Here is a 15,096-nt window from a genome sequence, read left to right on the forward strand (position 1 = left end):
CTTCTGAGTGCAGGAGGTGTTACAGATCTGCGGGCACCTGTTGTATGGTACACCCTTGGCTCTGCAGCTGCACATCTTTCTCTCCCCAGGTGTGCTAGGGCTGCATCTATTTCTTTTCAGTTTTGACCTTAATCTATGCTCCCTGGAATAGCTACAGTGCCACATGGAAGGACAGTCCATATGCTTTGCTCCTTCAGTTCTCTTTTCAGAGCTCAGCCTTTTATTGGCTGACTACTTCTGCGTTACCAGAATATATTTGGCTGATTTTAATAAGAAACCAAGATGACTAACACTATTTTTGTCTCTTTTCTCCAGAAATCTCAAAACCACCGTTAGCACCGAAACCAAAGATTATTGGTCATCTTTCTCCAGTAACTGTCTCCAAATTTTCTCCTTCACTGCCAAGGGCTGATATTCTTCATAACCCGAACTCTGTGTCCAGGGGTCCCAAACCACCTATTGCTCCCAAGCCAAAATTCTCAGCTGACACTGAGAGCAAATCCAGTGTTTCTACCAACAATAATTTAAATAAATGCTCAAATGGAAAACTGGTGTGTTTTGAAGGAGAGCTGTATGAAGGAAACCGATGCAATGCCGATTGCCTGGAATCTGAGGCAGATAATGAATACATTGTAGTTCCTGAAGCTCAGCTGACCAGCATAGACTGTACTGATTTGGAACACAAGCATGATGAGACCCTAGATTCCTCTGTGGAAAATGAAGTCTCAGAAACTCCAGAAGAGGTAGAGAAGGAAAAGGATAGCATTGCTAGTGATGAGAATACTAGTAATCGAGAAGTCATCAAACATGATCACCATAACTCTTCAGATACTGCTGAACCAAGGGAACCGGGTTCAGAGGAGTCAAAGACAGACTGGGACCAGTCCAAAGCACTTTGTGAGGAGTCCTTAGATGCCCCAGATGGGGATAACAATGCTTCCAAGAATGTAGATGAAGATGAGGATGTTGTAGGTGATTGTATTGAAACCAAAAGCAGGCAGGAAACTTCTTACAGCCTGGAACTGGTCAAGAACAGTAGTGATTCTAAGACTGACAGTGATAACATTTCGAATAGAGATGAGAAACGAATGAGTATTACCTCTGAAGATATCATTGCAATGCCACTGCCTGCAGATGAATCAATCCCAGCTTGTGAGAAGGCAGGGCAGGAAACGGAGGAAGAACTGCCTGAGATTTTAGAAATGGCAGATGTGCATAAAGATGACCACGGCGTGCATGCAGAGCTTGGTTTGAACATGGAAGGGGAGTTAGAAAACTATCACTGTGCAAGCCGTGACATGCTGCCTGAGGAGGCCAGTGAAGAAACAGCTCCTAGCTTAGAACTGTGTGGAGATGAGCCCAGTGTCAAAAGTGGTTCAGCAGAGTTCATCCATCAAGCAGCAGCTGAAGAGGAGGAAGTAGACCAAGATGAGCACAATAATACAAACACAGAAAAGGCCAGTGATGCCTGCCAGATCACTGAGAGGAGAAGCAAGAAGACATCAGAGGCAGCCTGTGAAGCAAGCAAAGACTCTGGGAAAGGGGAAGAAGAAACTGTGAATGGAGAGAATGTGGATGATGGCTGTCAAATTGCACCTTGTGAGAATGAATGTGGTGAGGAAATACCCATAGAACATTCAGATGAGAATCTTCAAACTGAAGCAGCCTCTCTGCATGAAGATGGTATGATTTCTGATAGTCTACCTTGTAGTCCAGGGATGGAGCCAGAGCTGGAAGACGTGACTGTTGAAGAGCATAGTAAAAATACCATAGAAGTCTCTAAGTCAGATGAGTTGCAACTTGAAGACAGTGAGGTGGAAGCAAACAGCCTCAGCAAAAGTGTCCCAAGTTCACCTCAAGAGATCCCACTTGAGGAAGACTTAGAAATCTGTAAGCATGGCAAAAATAATGTAGAATGTGGGACCAAACATGTTTTGCATGAAAATGTAACAGTCCCTAAAGTGGTCATTGTGACTGATGGATCAGAGGAAAGAGAAACTGGCAGTGATTCTCTAGATGATCCTTATGTGCTTCCTGAAGAAAATGAAATTGCCCATGATGTTCAGACTGATTTAGGAGCTGATCACAGTAAAAGGGGTGAATTAGGCATGGATGGTGAAAACAATTTGCTGCCCACTGATCGTAAAAGCATTGTCACTAGAACACGGTCTCTCTCTGGGAGAATGCCAGGCTATGTCCCAGAAACTGTTCCGGAAGAAACTGGACCTGAAACTGATTTACCATCTTCCCAAAATGTCTCTGGGACAGAAGACTTAAGCAATAATTCCTTTTCATTGGAAGGAAAACCAATGGAAGCCAACAGGGCTTTACCAGCCAACTCAAGACGCTTTATTTTATATCCTCGATCTTTTTCTGTTGAAGGGAGAGAGATACCTATCTCTGTTTACAGAGAAAGTGAGGTCTGTGTACTGGATGATGTTAGAATAAAAAGGACAGAAGACAACTTGTCTTTGCCTTGTGTCAATGGTTCCTCAGGTAGTTTTTCCCAGCAAAATCATCTTTCACCATGTGGCATATCTACTCCATCCTCAGTTGTTGATATACCACCTCCATTTGAACTTGCTTACATCACCAAAAAGCCAATCACTAAAAGTTCACCTTCACTTTTGATAGAGAATGACTCACCTGATAAGTATTCCAAGAAAAAGAAATCTTCTTTTAAAAGGTTTCTCACTCTAAAGTTCAAGAAGAAAAATGAAAATAAAGTCCATGTAGATGTTAATGTTTCTTCTTCAAGGTCCTCATCAGAGTCTAGCTATCATGGGCCTCCAAGGCTGATGGAGTTGGATAGGAGGAGCCTAAGTAGCTCACCTCAACTAAAATCACATGTGGGGAAGCTCCGTGCATCTGAGTCTCCCTCAGCTGTTCTTTTCTATAAGGATGGTAAAAGAAAAGGAACACCCAAGTCCTTCAGCAGGAGCGTGTCAAGGGTGGAGTCCTTTGAGGACCGGTCCAGACCGCCTTTCATGCCACTCCCATTAACGAAACCTAGGTCTATTTCTTTTCCCAATGCTGACACATCTGATTATGAGAACATTCCTGCTATGAGCTCTGACTATGAAAACATACAAATTCCTCCTCGAAGATCCACCAGAGCAGGAACTTTTACTGAGTTTTTTGAAGATCCCAGCAGGGCATTATCTGCTGCTAATGAGAATGACGGCTATGTGGATATGAGCAGCTTCACTGGTTTTGAGAACAAGCAGCAAACCACAGACCAGGAAACGGAAAGGTACTGTAATAAATTATTATGTAAGACCTGCTAGCCTCAGCCAAACATGCAAGGCCTCCCCTGCTAGGTATCATAGGCAGATTCTCCATGCTGGGTGACTTATACCCCTCTCAGGAAATGCTAACAAGAAAGATTGGAAGAATACAAGATAAACCTTTATCGGTGAAAAAAAAAAACCACCAAATTAACTCCTTACCTTGTAAATGAATACTGGATCTGGATCCTGTGATTTGCAGACAGAAACCAAAGAACATTCAAAAATATTTGGTTTATCCAGTGGATCTAATTTTTGTGGCTGGCAGGGGGAACAGGGAGAGCTTGCTTTGTTCTTCAGGAAGAACAGTTTCTGACTTCTTGACTGAATGAAAAGAGCCTATTTGCTGGAAGGGGTCCTGCTTCTTTTTTTAATTCCTGTCAATTTCTCAAAACAACAATATATACATAATTTATGTTTCAAAGTACATCAGTTAAGTACAGACCAGAAAATCCCAAATCATGAACTAATCAGATTAAATGGTTAGTTTTAGAAGTTGCTTTAAGGGCTATCATGGCCCTTCAACAGAGTTGCTAATTTATAAATGAATTAAATAGTTCTATCTGAAATCATATGCACTGCTAACATTAATAACAATCTTTCATCGTAGTTCATTAGGTTATTCACAAAAAAAAGGTCTTTTTCATAGGAATGTAGGAGCAATGCACTCAATGCCTTTTGATTTGAACCTGTTGTCTGATTATAGCATACAATCAGTGGAATGCAGACATGTAAATAGATAGAGTGTTTTCTATTAAGTTCATGTTTAACAGGTAATGAGAAAACAAACTGCAAAGCAAATAAATTAAAATGAATGTCTTTAAAGCAGTTGAATTTTGTTAGAGCTGCGTGAAAAAGATAAAATTCTTAAAAGTAAGGTTTTCATGTCCATTTCCATACATCGTTCTCCAAAAGATTTAATACTCGTGTTTCTTTGCAATATTTTTTCTTTTTTGGTCCTCTCTCTTGTTAATTGTGGATGGAAAAAACCATGGGCATTTCACACACGCCTCTTAGAGTATTTCAGAAATAGGGAGTAAAAGAACTTTCTTTTAACACCTCTGAATGAGTCTTGCAAACCATTTCTAAGACACAAATGATGCGGGGTAGTGAGCACAACATGGGAAAAGAGATTGCATCAAGGCTTAAGCAGTGGATCTAAATGCACCTGAAGCCGAGAGGTGTGGGACACAGGCCTGTGGTTTATCTCTTTGGAGGTGATGGCTGCCTGCAGTGTCAAGAGCTCCAGTGACGCTGGCACAGGGTCATGGTGGAGAGCAGTGCAGCTTCACAACGCACACCACCACATCCCCAGGGCAGCAAAAGCTACATTATTTGCTTTCAGTGGTTTGCATTTTACCCAGCACACTGACAGTTGCTTTTGAAAAAGCCGGCCGGTTCTTTGTGTCCATGAAACGCCACCCATTTTAGGCAGTTCTTGAAGAACCAAGTTAAAAATATTAGGACTACGTCAATTGCTGTGACTTGGGCCCATTTATGAACTTCCTGTGGAAGCCTGTATTTTCAAAGAGAGAGCCAATCCAAACTGGTTCAGGAAGTCTTGAGGTCAAGGCGTGAACGTAATTCTTCAGCCTGCTGCTTGTTGTGCATGCAGTTTTTGCCGTTGGGGGTGAAGTGAAGGCTAGGCTACTGTACAGCCCCTTTATCAAGATAACCAGGGTGGAGGGGAAGAGCACCAGGCAGACATAATTACTGCTGAGATTGCTATTACTTGCTGTATTTGTCAGCACGTTTTGGACAAAGACATGCCTGAAAAGCTTTGATGAAATGTAAATACGCATCCTGAGTAAATACACATCCAGTGGCATAACGGACTTGAAGAAACAGTGTATGGTCTTATTGTAAAGCAAAATAAATTGTACAAGCACGCACACCTACTTACATGTGCATATATGATGTATGGACATGGATGTTTTATTTGCTGCTAAAGCAGTTTGGCCTAAAATACCTTGCTGTGGATTAAAGATTTCTAATAAGGATACTTATCAAATATAGCTCTACCACAACAACACAGGGATAAAAATTACTTTGAGCTTCAGCTTGCCCATGTCCAGAGGCTTTCTTTGACTGAGAGTACAAGTGTGTTGGATTAAACCCTTGCATGAATGATACTTGAGCCCATGAATCTCTTTTTGGTGCATTCACCTGCAGAGCCACTTGTATTTAGCATCTGGTAATACCTTATGGAATTGCTACATTGTTGATGAATGGCCAAATACAACTCTTTTATTACAATTCAGAGAACATAATTTGAGAGTGTTATAAAAGGTTATTATAAACCAGAAACCATCACTACTGTGTGTGACTGGGAAACAGCGGACCAGGAGAGGAGTTCACAGAAACTGTCAGATGAGAAGATTCACTGTTTAATTACCTTGCTTGAAAGCACAGACCATATGTAGTGGATTTAAACCAATAATTTCTAATTAGAAACAATTAAGTTTATAGAAAATACGTGATAACTAAAGTGGTCTAGAAATATATCTTAACTTAGAAGTACCATTGCCAGAACAGGAGTGGGAATACTGCCCCCCAAAGAACAGTTATTGTGTATTCCCAAAATTTAGTTATCTAGTGTTAACAATTAAACTCTGATTCAGGTGTGTGATAATATAGATCATCATTAGCCTTCTGTACAGTGTAGGAATAATGGGTCCTAAGTGGAATTGAACAAAATTCCCCTGATCTTTATCCAGTCCACATAGCTGAAGGTCTGAAACAGACTCAGTTTTCATTTTCTTGTGTAATCTTACTCTAAGTAATCTTGCCTTGCCGGGGAAGTTGAACTAGATGGTCTCCAGAGGTCCCTTCCAACAGTAACAATTCTGTGATTCGTGGGTTTTTGAAAATCACTTCCTAGCTCCTTTACTCTGAAGATTTGCTCTACAAAGTGCAAAGCAAGACAAACCAATTGTTCAGGTTGAAAGAAAAGATAGCCGTGTTGCACCTCTAGAACAGTACACTGTAATCGACAGCATTGTCTTGACCCTTAACAACCCAAAGCAATTTCACCATAGTTACTGGCTTAAATTGCATCAGATGAAAGTCATCAGTTAAAGTATTCCCCTTATGCCATAAAGAATAGCTTCACTAACCTAATTTGACCATCAAAGCATCAGCTATGCTTATGGCAATGTGATAAACATCAGGGTGATGGGAAAGGGGTACCTCAAACACTCATTTAATAGTTTAGGAAAGATGGAGACAGTCTTTTATCAGCAGCTACATGAGGTCAGGAAGATGGCATTGCCTGGGCATTTTCAGAATTTCATTCACCCTTTTTTGCTTTCTGGTTATAAGTATCAATAATTTTTTTTGCTAAGATGCTCAAAATCTAGAGAGGAAAGAAGATAGGGAGAGGAGTAAAAGGAGTATTCCTTCCGTTCCTCAGCTAATCCCACTATGATCTTGAATACTCATAGAAAATAAGCTAAAAACCTCTGTTGCTGTTACCTGTATGTTCCTGTATCCTTCTACATAAAATGATCATTGATACGTACTAAAAGACTCTCAGTCTGATCATTATACTCAACCAGCAGGAGGACTTGCTTAGACTCTGACTCTCACGTGAATTCTTGTGAGCCAATGTGAGGATTCCAGTGCTGTGTCCAACTGTGCCAAGGTTTGTGTAAAATCTAATAGGTCTCTAGAATTGCCATCTCATTGCTTGTAAATTACCCCCAGGGCTCCAGCTTTCCAGTGCTTTTCAATGTGTCATCTGGATGACACTCAACATACGTCAGTGTATCATCTAGATGACATTCAATAGATGTCATCTATCTGATGCTTCTCAGCCTTAGTACAATCAAGAAAGCTGATCACCTTTTCAGTATACCATTCCTTTGTAAATACGTTCCAATCACAGGGGATGTGCTTCTTCAAGAAGATTGTGAAAAAATTGTATTCAGTAGAAAGTAGGGAAAAAAGCATGGTCTATGTGTTAAGCAAATGAACTCTTCTCTTAAATTTGGCCAGTCTGAAGCAGGAACACACACATACTTAGGGACTGGTACAATAGTACCAGCATCTGAAGTGCTAGTGTTGAAGAGGATACTTGATGGGTAAGCAGCTACATTGACAGCTTTGTAAGCAATCCTCTTCCTGCATAGCCAGAGTCATTCTAGGCATCTGTCAGGCCTACATGCAAGATCACAAGGACGATGTCAGCACAGACCAATTTCAAAATGTGTACCAAAATCATATTATAGTTAGACAGCAAGAGAACCACTGTCTATGGTTGGTGCATCATTGGGGATGCAAATCCCCCACCTTTAAAAGGAGAAAAATCCAATGGATGAGCAATTAGATCCCCCTCCAGTGAATACTTACCTGTCCCCTGGATTAATCAGTTTGTGTTCAAATTATGCCACTAAGCATGATTATATCTTTTCTGCTCCCTGCAGGTCATCAGTCACTGATGAGCAGCTTGAGCAGTCTATATGACTGCCTATTCGATACCATTTTGTAGCAAACACAAAAAACAGCCTAACAAAAGTTGAGCCTAATAAACATCTTAGAACATGACTTCTCTGCCTAAAAACGGTCTGAATAGCATCCTACTTAGATGATCATATGTCTTTAAGCTTAGAATGAAATTTAAACAGTTAAGAGTGACTTTCCTCGAACACAGCACATATTTTTAATGAAATGGAATCAAGATGTCATAATCCTGGCTCTCTATGTTCCTTCAAATGAGAATCACATAGGTTATGTAAGATCATATCACCAACTCTTAGAGAGGCGCATTATGGTATCTAAGAACAGTGTATGAAGGATAAAGTGAAAGTCTAGAGATAATTATGAAATGCAAGCTTCAATATGAAATAGTTCATACATGAAAATAGCGATGACCAAAAAAGGACAATCAGTGTTGTCATATTTATCATAGTAAAATAAATACACATTGATATTATATATCTTGTTGAATTGCGAACTGTTGAATTGTGAATCTATGTCGTTCATATAACCTCAAGAACTTCCTTGAGTGCTTTAATTTACATATTTAATTTGTTTTCCACAGTGCTTTAATTTTCATAAAAGACCAGTGAGCTTCCAAATAAAAAGAAGGTTCTTAGAAAACCTGCTACAGCGACATTGCTAGGTTTGTCAATATAGTTAAAAATCAGAGAAGTACTTGCTGAACTGAGGCTTGGTAAGGGTGCCAATTAACCTACAAGGCTATTATTTAATGTTGAGAGCAGACACAGCTTGACAGTTTGATGTATACAAAGGCAAAAACAAATGTTCAGGACTGTTTTTTCAGTGAATGTTCGGTGAAGTCCAGCAGAGCGAGCTGAATTAAACCTGCACGCAACTGCAACCATTATGGTGGGGAGAAGCTGAATATGGCACCTCTTAATTTCTTTGAATTTGCTGAATAAATGACATTTTCTTTATCAATATCTTCTCCCCATTCTACTTCATTTTCTTTTTCTTTCAGTTAGTGATGACATTTGAAACAGTTTAACTTCTAAAGTAGGTAAAATAATCATACCCACACCGCAGAGAAAAGAAACCAGAACTGTTTCTAAAATGGTGGTCTGTTTTATTACTACTTGAATTCACACATTTAAACTCATTCCAAGAGTATGAGAGAGTTGAAGGGTCTCTGTAGAGGATATTAGAAGGGTTTAGGAAGTCCCTTTACAATTGGTCAGAAATCCCTTTCATTCAAATATTAATCAGAAAGTAAAAAAAAATTTCAAAAGATCTTACAGAAGATGTCTGAGATTATAGTCTGGCCCCAGGAAGCTCTTTTGCTTGTAAACAGAAAACACTTTTTCTTTTTTCATGATAAATGTCATTACTGTTCTTTTCCTTTAAAAACTTCTACTCTTTAATGAGAGGTTAAGTAGGCCAAATCTTCCTCCCCTCTAGCGATCACGTGCTGTAGTCACAGATAGGCGTTTTAAAAGTTTACATAAGAAAATGAGTGAGAAAGTGCGTAGAGCACAAGAGGACAAAATCTGAAAATTAATCACAGAGCTCATGACGCCCAATGTAGTACGCAGCAGTCAAAAGTCCTTAAATACAAAACATAGTCTGTTCGTAAAGTTACTGTCATTAATAAACGGAAATGCTGATGCTCTCCTACTTTGAATGCAGATATGAGTAGCTGAGCTCGGGCCTCCAGCTGGTCATTCTTCCATAGACACTTCAAGATTGAACACTGAAAGGAGCTGATGCTGTGGAGATTTTACTTGTGATTTGATCAGGAACATTATGTGCAACTCTCTGGAGCACAGAAACAAGCTTTTTGACAGGTTTCAGTAAATACATCTTGCCAAATGTGAAAACATTACTCTACCTGTTGGGGTTTATATTGCATTTGGAAGGGAAGTCCCAATCTGAGACCCGAATTAAGTAAGGCAAAGGGCAAGAAGTCGAACAGCCAGATACAGTGATTGAAACCTGGATCATTGACCAATAAGGACTCTTCAGTGTCTTCAGTGAAATAGCAGGTAGATGTGCCCTTTGCAGTTGACGGTGTTGCTTTCCCAAGTAATTCTTGCTGCAAGTTGTGTTTTCCCTGCTATTCTGGGGATACTAACACTGCAGATCCCAGCACAGAACTGGGCTTTTGGGGAGATTATTGGGGAAAGGGAACAAGAAGCTGCACATCAGTTTTACTAATTTGATTGAACTCAGAGCTCCAGGGAAGGAGTTGTACTTAAATCTGTGCATTTTACTGATCCCATATACCATTTCTATTGTAAATCAAAAATTTCCCAGGAGCACTCTCTGAGGCTGTGGCGGGTTATTTTCAGTGTATGGCTTGTTGCTCCCTGATGTCTGATTCCTGCAGCAGTTCTACAGTGCATGGGCTCTCTGGGGAGGCAAAGAGGCTGGTAGAGTGGGTCCAAACAGGAATCATAATTTTGGCAAAGAACGTAACTGCTGGTCAGAAAAAGATTAGAGCTCCTTGGAAAAGCCTAAGAAAGTTGCAAAGTAGGCATGACAGTGGTTTAGAATTTGAAGTGTGCTGCTATGCAGCTAGCAGGAGAATCCTAACAGCAATGGCAAGATTTTAATCAGCTCGGAGAAATACAGCTGTGATATTGCATCAGATGGGCACGGAGAATGACCACTAGAAATTCCTGAAGCCTTTCATTCCTTGGATTAAAAATGCAGCAGAAGCAATAGGTACAGCTTAAGCACCTGATGGATTTTTTTACAGGTGCAACGTGCCCTTTCCAGTGGCAATTAATTTAGGTGAGCTGTGGCTATAAAGAAAGTAAACCATAAGGCTATAGTTGTTTCTGTCCCAGCAAAGAGGAAATGAAGGGGAAGCATTCTAGAGATAATCAAAATAATCTCATACACAAGGAGCTGTGAAAGGAGAAGCAACATCAGATTTCCAGATGTTTCTGAAATTTTGTAGAAGACAGAGGCAGAAGAAAGACACATAATTTATTAGCTGAAAAGCAGGTTTTAACCTGTACCACACTTGCCCATATGCTGACCATATCAAGACCATTCTCATCCCAGTGAGCGGTCCAATTGCCATGCTTTCCTGTTTACAGTAAAACTCAAGGAGAATTTTGTCAAGAAGATAAAATCAATTCATGCTTTGTCTTTCTTTCTTGTCCCAGCTAGAGCTTCTCAGTACAGGCATGGGTGTCAGAGGATATCTGAAAAAGATACCCATGTTCAACACAGTTCAAGCTGTCTTTTGGCTCACTGCTGTGTATTATAACAGCAATGTTGCTGACATTACCCAGCATCTGTAGTAGGAGCAAGCTATATCTGCTCATGCTACACCAGCTTTATCAGTATCACAGGGATGTCCTCAAACTTCTTTTTCTCAAAAGAAATACAGCTAGGTACTGATAAACTGAGAAAAGTGATAGTTTGCATGTGCCTGCTCCACAGTCTCCATCCAGCCATTCTCAGCTATCCCAAGTTAAATATCTCTTCAGTACGGGCAGTTTGTCCATATGTCTTGAGTACATTTAGTAAACTATTAACCCACTGCAGCCCCCATGATGGGCCCTCTGGGCAGGTGGACCTTGTCAAGGATAGCTATTTTTCTTATCCTCTTACATTTCAGGTATCAGTCTGCATTCATAGTTCTGAGAGTTGGCTAGAAGAACTCAGAAAAAACTCTTCCTTAGCACACGTCTACAGAAGTAATGGACTGTATGCAGTACAACACATCTTTGAAATCAGATCTTCTGGTCCTTAAATAGAAAAGGGCAGTATGTGAGGTAAAGCTGGGCACCTCAAAATCTTTCTTTTACACTTTCTACTTTCACATTGTCAGGCTTAAAAAAATCCAGACAGTGACAGTGAAATAAAACCACATCACAGTGAATACACCCAGGGTAAAGAGCCACTGCAAGAGTGACAGATATTAAGTTGTCTGGACAAGTAATTTATCTTGCCATTTGATTGCAGTTCTAAGAAAAAACATTGTTTTAGTGGCTACGAGAGATATAAAATATATTTAAATATTTCAATTATTGAAAATTGAAAAGTCTGAGAAAATCTAAAAAAGACTAAAAAATTGAAAAGTCTGAGAAAAAAATTCCAGCATAATACAGGAATTCTGTAGTTCATGACATTTTTTCTGATTGTTTCATTTGCAAGTAAAAAAAAAAGATACTGAAGCAAATTCTGAACTAAACCATACTTTTGTGTTGCAGAATTAAGATGGTTTTGATTTTGCACCATTATAGGGGAGAGGGGGCAGAATTATTTAATAGATTAATCCCACCCAAATGTTACAAATCTATGCCATTTTTAATCATTCCAAACCTGATTTTCCAACTTAAAAAATGCTCAGCCAAGCAAAAGTACAGGCAATTCTAATTTTAATCTGGGAAATGAACCTGACCTTCTAGAAGACAGAGAGCACTTTCCTTCAGCCCTACAGAAACAGTTAAGCTCTATTTCTCTCCTTCTGGAAATACTCTGCTTTAACAACTGGGTAAATCTCTGAAATGCAAGAAAATTCAGATCAGTTGATTCTAGTTTCACTGTATTTTTCCCCTGGTTTGTCCCCAGACTTGGCTGCATGGTGTTCATGAAGGAATTGATACTGGTGGTACAGGGAAATAACAACTCCCATCTTAAGAGGCCTGCAGGGCGGCATGGCATTAATTATGTTGAACTTACTGTGAGTATTTTCCATGGAAAGCATGGAATAAAGAACTCGTAACAGAATGAAAATAATTCTGAAAGACTCTGGTTCCAAGTTTTAGTGACTGAATTACACTGTCAAAACTAAACAAAGAAATAATAATCAGGAACATTCCCCTACTCTCCAGTCTATGATATGTGCCATGTTATCAGACAGTTTCATTTTGTAACATGTATTATCTTTTTCTAAGTGGATCCAGGACTCACAGTCAGAAGAGCACTAGTAAATGTGTCATAGTTGGAAAAGTGACTATATAAGTGGAATCTGGATGATAAATTATACTATGCCAGATTCTCATTTGGGGTACACTTGTACCTTGGAGAATGTGAACACCACTTTGTGATTTGACTGCCTCGAGAATTTCACACTAGAATCTGAAATTTTGTTCCTGCCAGGCACTTGGGTCTTCATTATGCCCCCTTTGCATTGCATTGCAATGATTCAGCAGAGCAAAAGGTTACCACAGATGGGGAATGATAGGGTGATGGAGATCAACAGGGCTGTGGTTTAGCAAAGGAAAGAAGGAAAAAAAGAAGCATAAGAAGAATCTTAAGGAAAACCTCTGCTGACGCTGTTGGATATAAAAGCTGTGGGGTTCCTGTGAAGCTAATGATTTATTGAAAGTAAAAGCTCTGTGGTGGCTGACATATGATGTAAATAATGTGTTCAAAGGAGTCTATAAAGGGTAGAGCTGCCTTTAATAACATATTATGTATTATCGGCTGCCCCATTGTACCTTCTGGCACGGTGGGACGTTGGGTGTGGTGCAGCCAAGCGTCAGCCCTTGCTAGTTCATTGCCAGGTCATCTCTGGGGAGGAACTGTTCCCTGTTTACAGGAAATGCAGGACAAGGGCTGGAGGGCCAGGCTGAGCACAAGCTGAGGCCACCACAGCTCACTGCCTCTCCCTCGTGCCTGGGAGAGCAGGAAGGGGCTATGCCACTTGTCCGAGGCCCAAGGACACTGTGTTTTGTTTTCAGGCATGTCCAGCTTTTACTGCTGCTTTTTTTTTACCTACTGGTTTAAAGCCACAGGACTAGGGAGGGTAATGGTGCTCACAGATAGCGGTGCACACAAGGGTATGTCACTGAGCCTGAAGTGTGAATTGGCTGCACAGGTGCCTCCTAGCAAAAGCCTCAAAGCCATCCATCCTAGCACATCTGGGACATGGCTAGCGAAACCTCACTCTTGGGCTCTCTCTTATCCCTTCTCTACTGATAGTGCCCCAGGCTGGGCCAGAGGACATTCCCTGAGATAAAGCCCAAACAACTTCATGCTCCTCACTGCCTGCCTTCCCTTCCAAAACTAGACTTACACCAGCACTGTTGTTCTGTGAGCATCTCCAGGAACAGTGGTTGAAGCAGGGAGAGTTTTGTCCCTAAAGTTGTCTGGAATAGAGCAAAAGCCTTATGCACTTGACCAAAAATCCTCTTCCCCTCTCCTATACTGTGCACCACAACAATGCAAGAAAGAGCAAAATTCAAATTTAAATGCTTGTGAAATTCAAAAGAGCACCTTTCTGTCCTTGGCAGGCAAACAGCTTATGCCTCAGAGTATGAAATGTGGTTATCCCTGTGTTACCTTGCCTTGACAGGCTGTGTATGTTATTAGCAGACATCATTTCCTTCCTGCCCTTTTCAGACTTCGGATATGATATTTGCCTTGATGATCTGCCATAACAGGGAACTGACTGGCTAATAGGCATTTCCTTTTATTGGCTTTAAATGCGTTTGGACTTTAAAATTTCCTTTAGTAATGTGCTTTCCTTTTGCAGAATGAATTAAAACAATCATTTACAAGTGGATGCAAGAAAATAAATAATCAGTTTTAATAAAACGGGGTACTTCAGCACCTTATTGCATTTCCCAAATTACTATCACTGCATTGAGTTCATATAATTTTAATTTTTTGCAGTAAGAATGTCTGAGAGTTTGAATTAGTAACTCCTGTGCATGGGACTTGAGATAAAGACTGGGATAGGGATACTGCATGCAGAAAAAAGCTGGATTCAATCCTCTTGGCTCAACAATGGAGGGCTGGGGTCTTTGCAGGTGTTGATTATTTTTCCTTCCCACTGGATGGCGTGAATTTGATATATATGGGCTTTACATTACCCGACTGTGTCCAGGTGAGATTGTGGTCTTGCATCCAATACATTAAAACTAGTTATGAGCTAAGATTCCTATGACAGCAGAGTGAAAATGGGCACAGACTGGGGTCTGTGGATGAGAAGGTTATGATAGCAATTTAGTAGTCTTTTGTAAATTTAGCATATGTGATCTGAGTTGATGTATCAAGCTCATCACCACTCAGATGGCTTCAGGGACAATATACTTGTAGAGGATATATTCTACAGAGAAAGAACAACTGTTTGTAACTTCTGAGGTAGTTCCTGTAATCTTGCTTTGCTGACTCAAGTCAAATAATTGCCAATGCAATCACCAATACACACAGAAAAATATTTAGGGTCATAACTGTCATTGATTTCAGAGCTTTGGTGGATCTAGGTCTAAATGAACTCAACACCACAGCCATTCTCTCTTTATCAAATATTTGAAAGAATTGTCTTTTAGCAGTCCAGAAACATGGTTTTGCTAATGAGTGGATGAAACATCCTAGACAAAAAGACATTGTCACCCTGCAAAAG

At 40.2% G+C, this 15,096-nt stretch overlaps 1 protein-coding gene across 2 annotated transcripts in view; it reads left to right on the forward strand.

Annotated features, from left to right (window-relative positions):
- Positions 1–15,096, forward strand: part of FGD5 (FYVE, RhoGEF and PH domain containing 5) — a 76,145-nt gene that overhangs the window by 9,667 nt on the left and 51,382 nt on the right. For both annotated transcript variants that reach the window (XM_085072170.1, XM_085072169.1), the window contains exon 2: positions 316–3,253. In XM_085072170.1, the coding sequence (XP_084928296.1) occupies positions 316–3,253 (2,938 nt within the window). The remainder of the gene's footprint in view (positions 1–315; positions 3,254–15,096) is intronic.

Source organism: Lichenostomus cassidix, chromosome 12 (genome assembly GCF_008360975.1).
Source record: "Lichenostomus cassidix isolate B80296 chromosome 12, HeHo_3.0, whole genome shotgun sequence".
Taxonomy (NCBI): Eukaryota; Metazoa; Chordata; class Aves; order Passeriformes; family Meliphagidae; genus Lichenostomus; species Lichenostomus cassidix.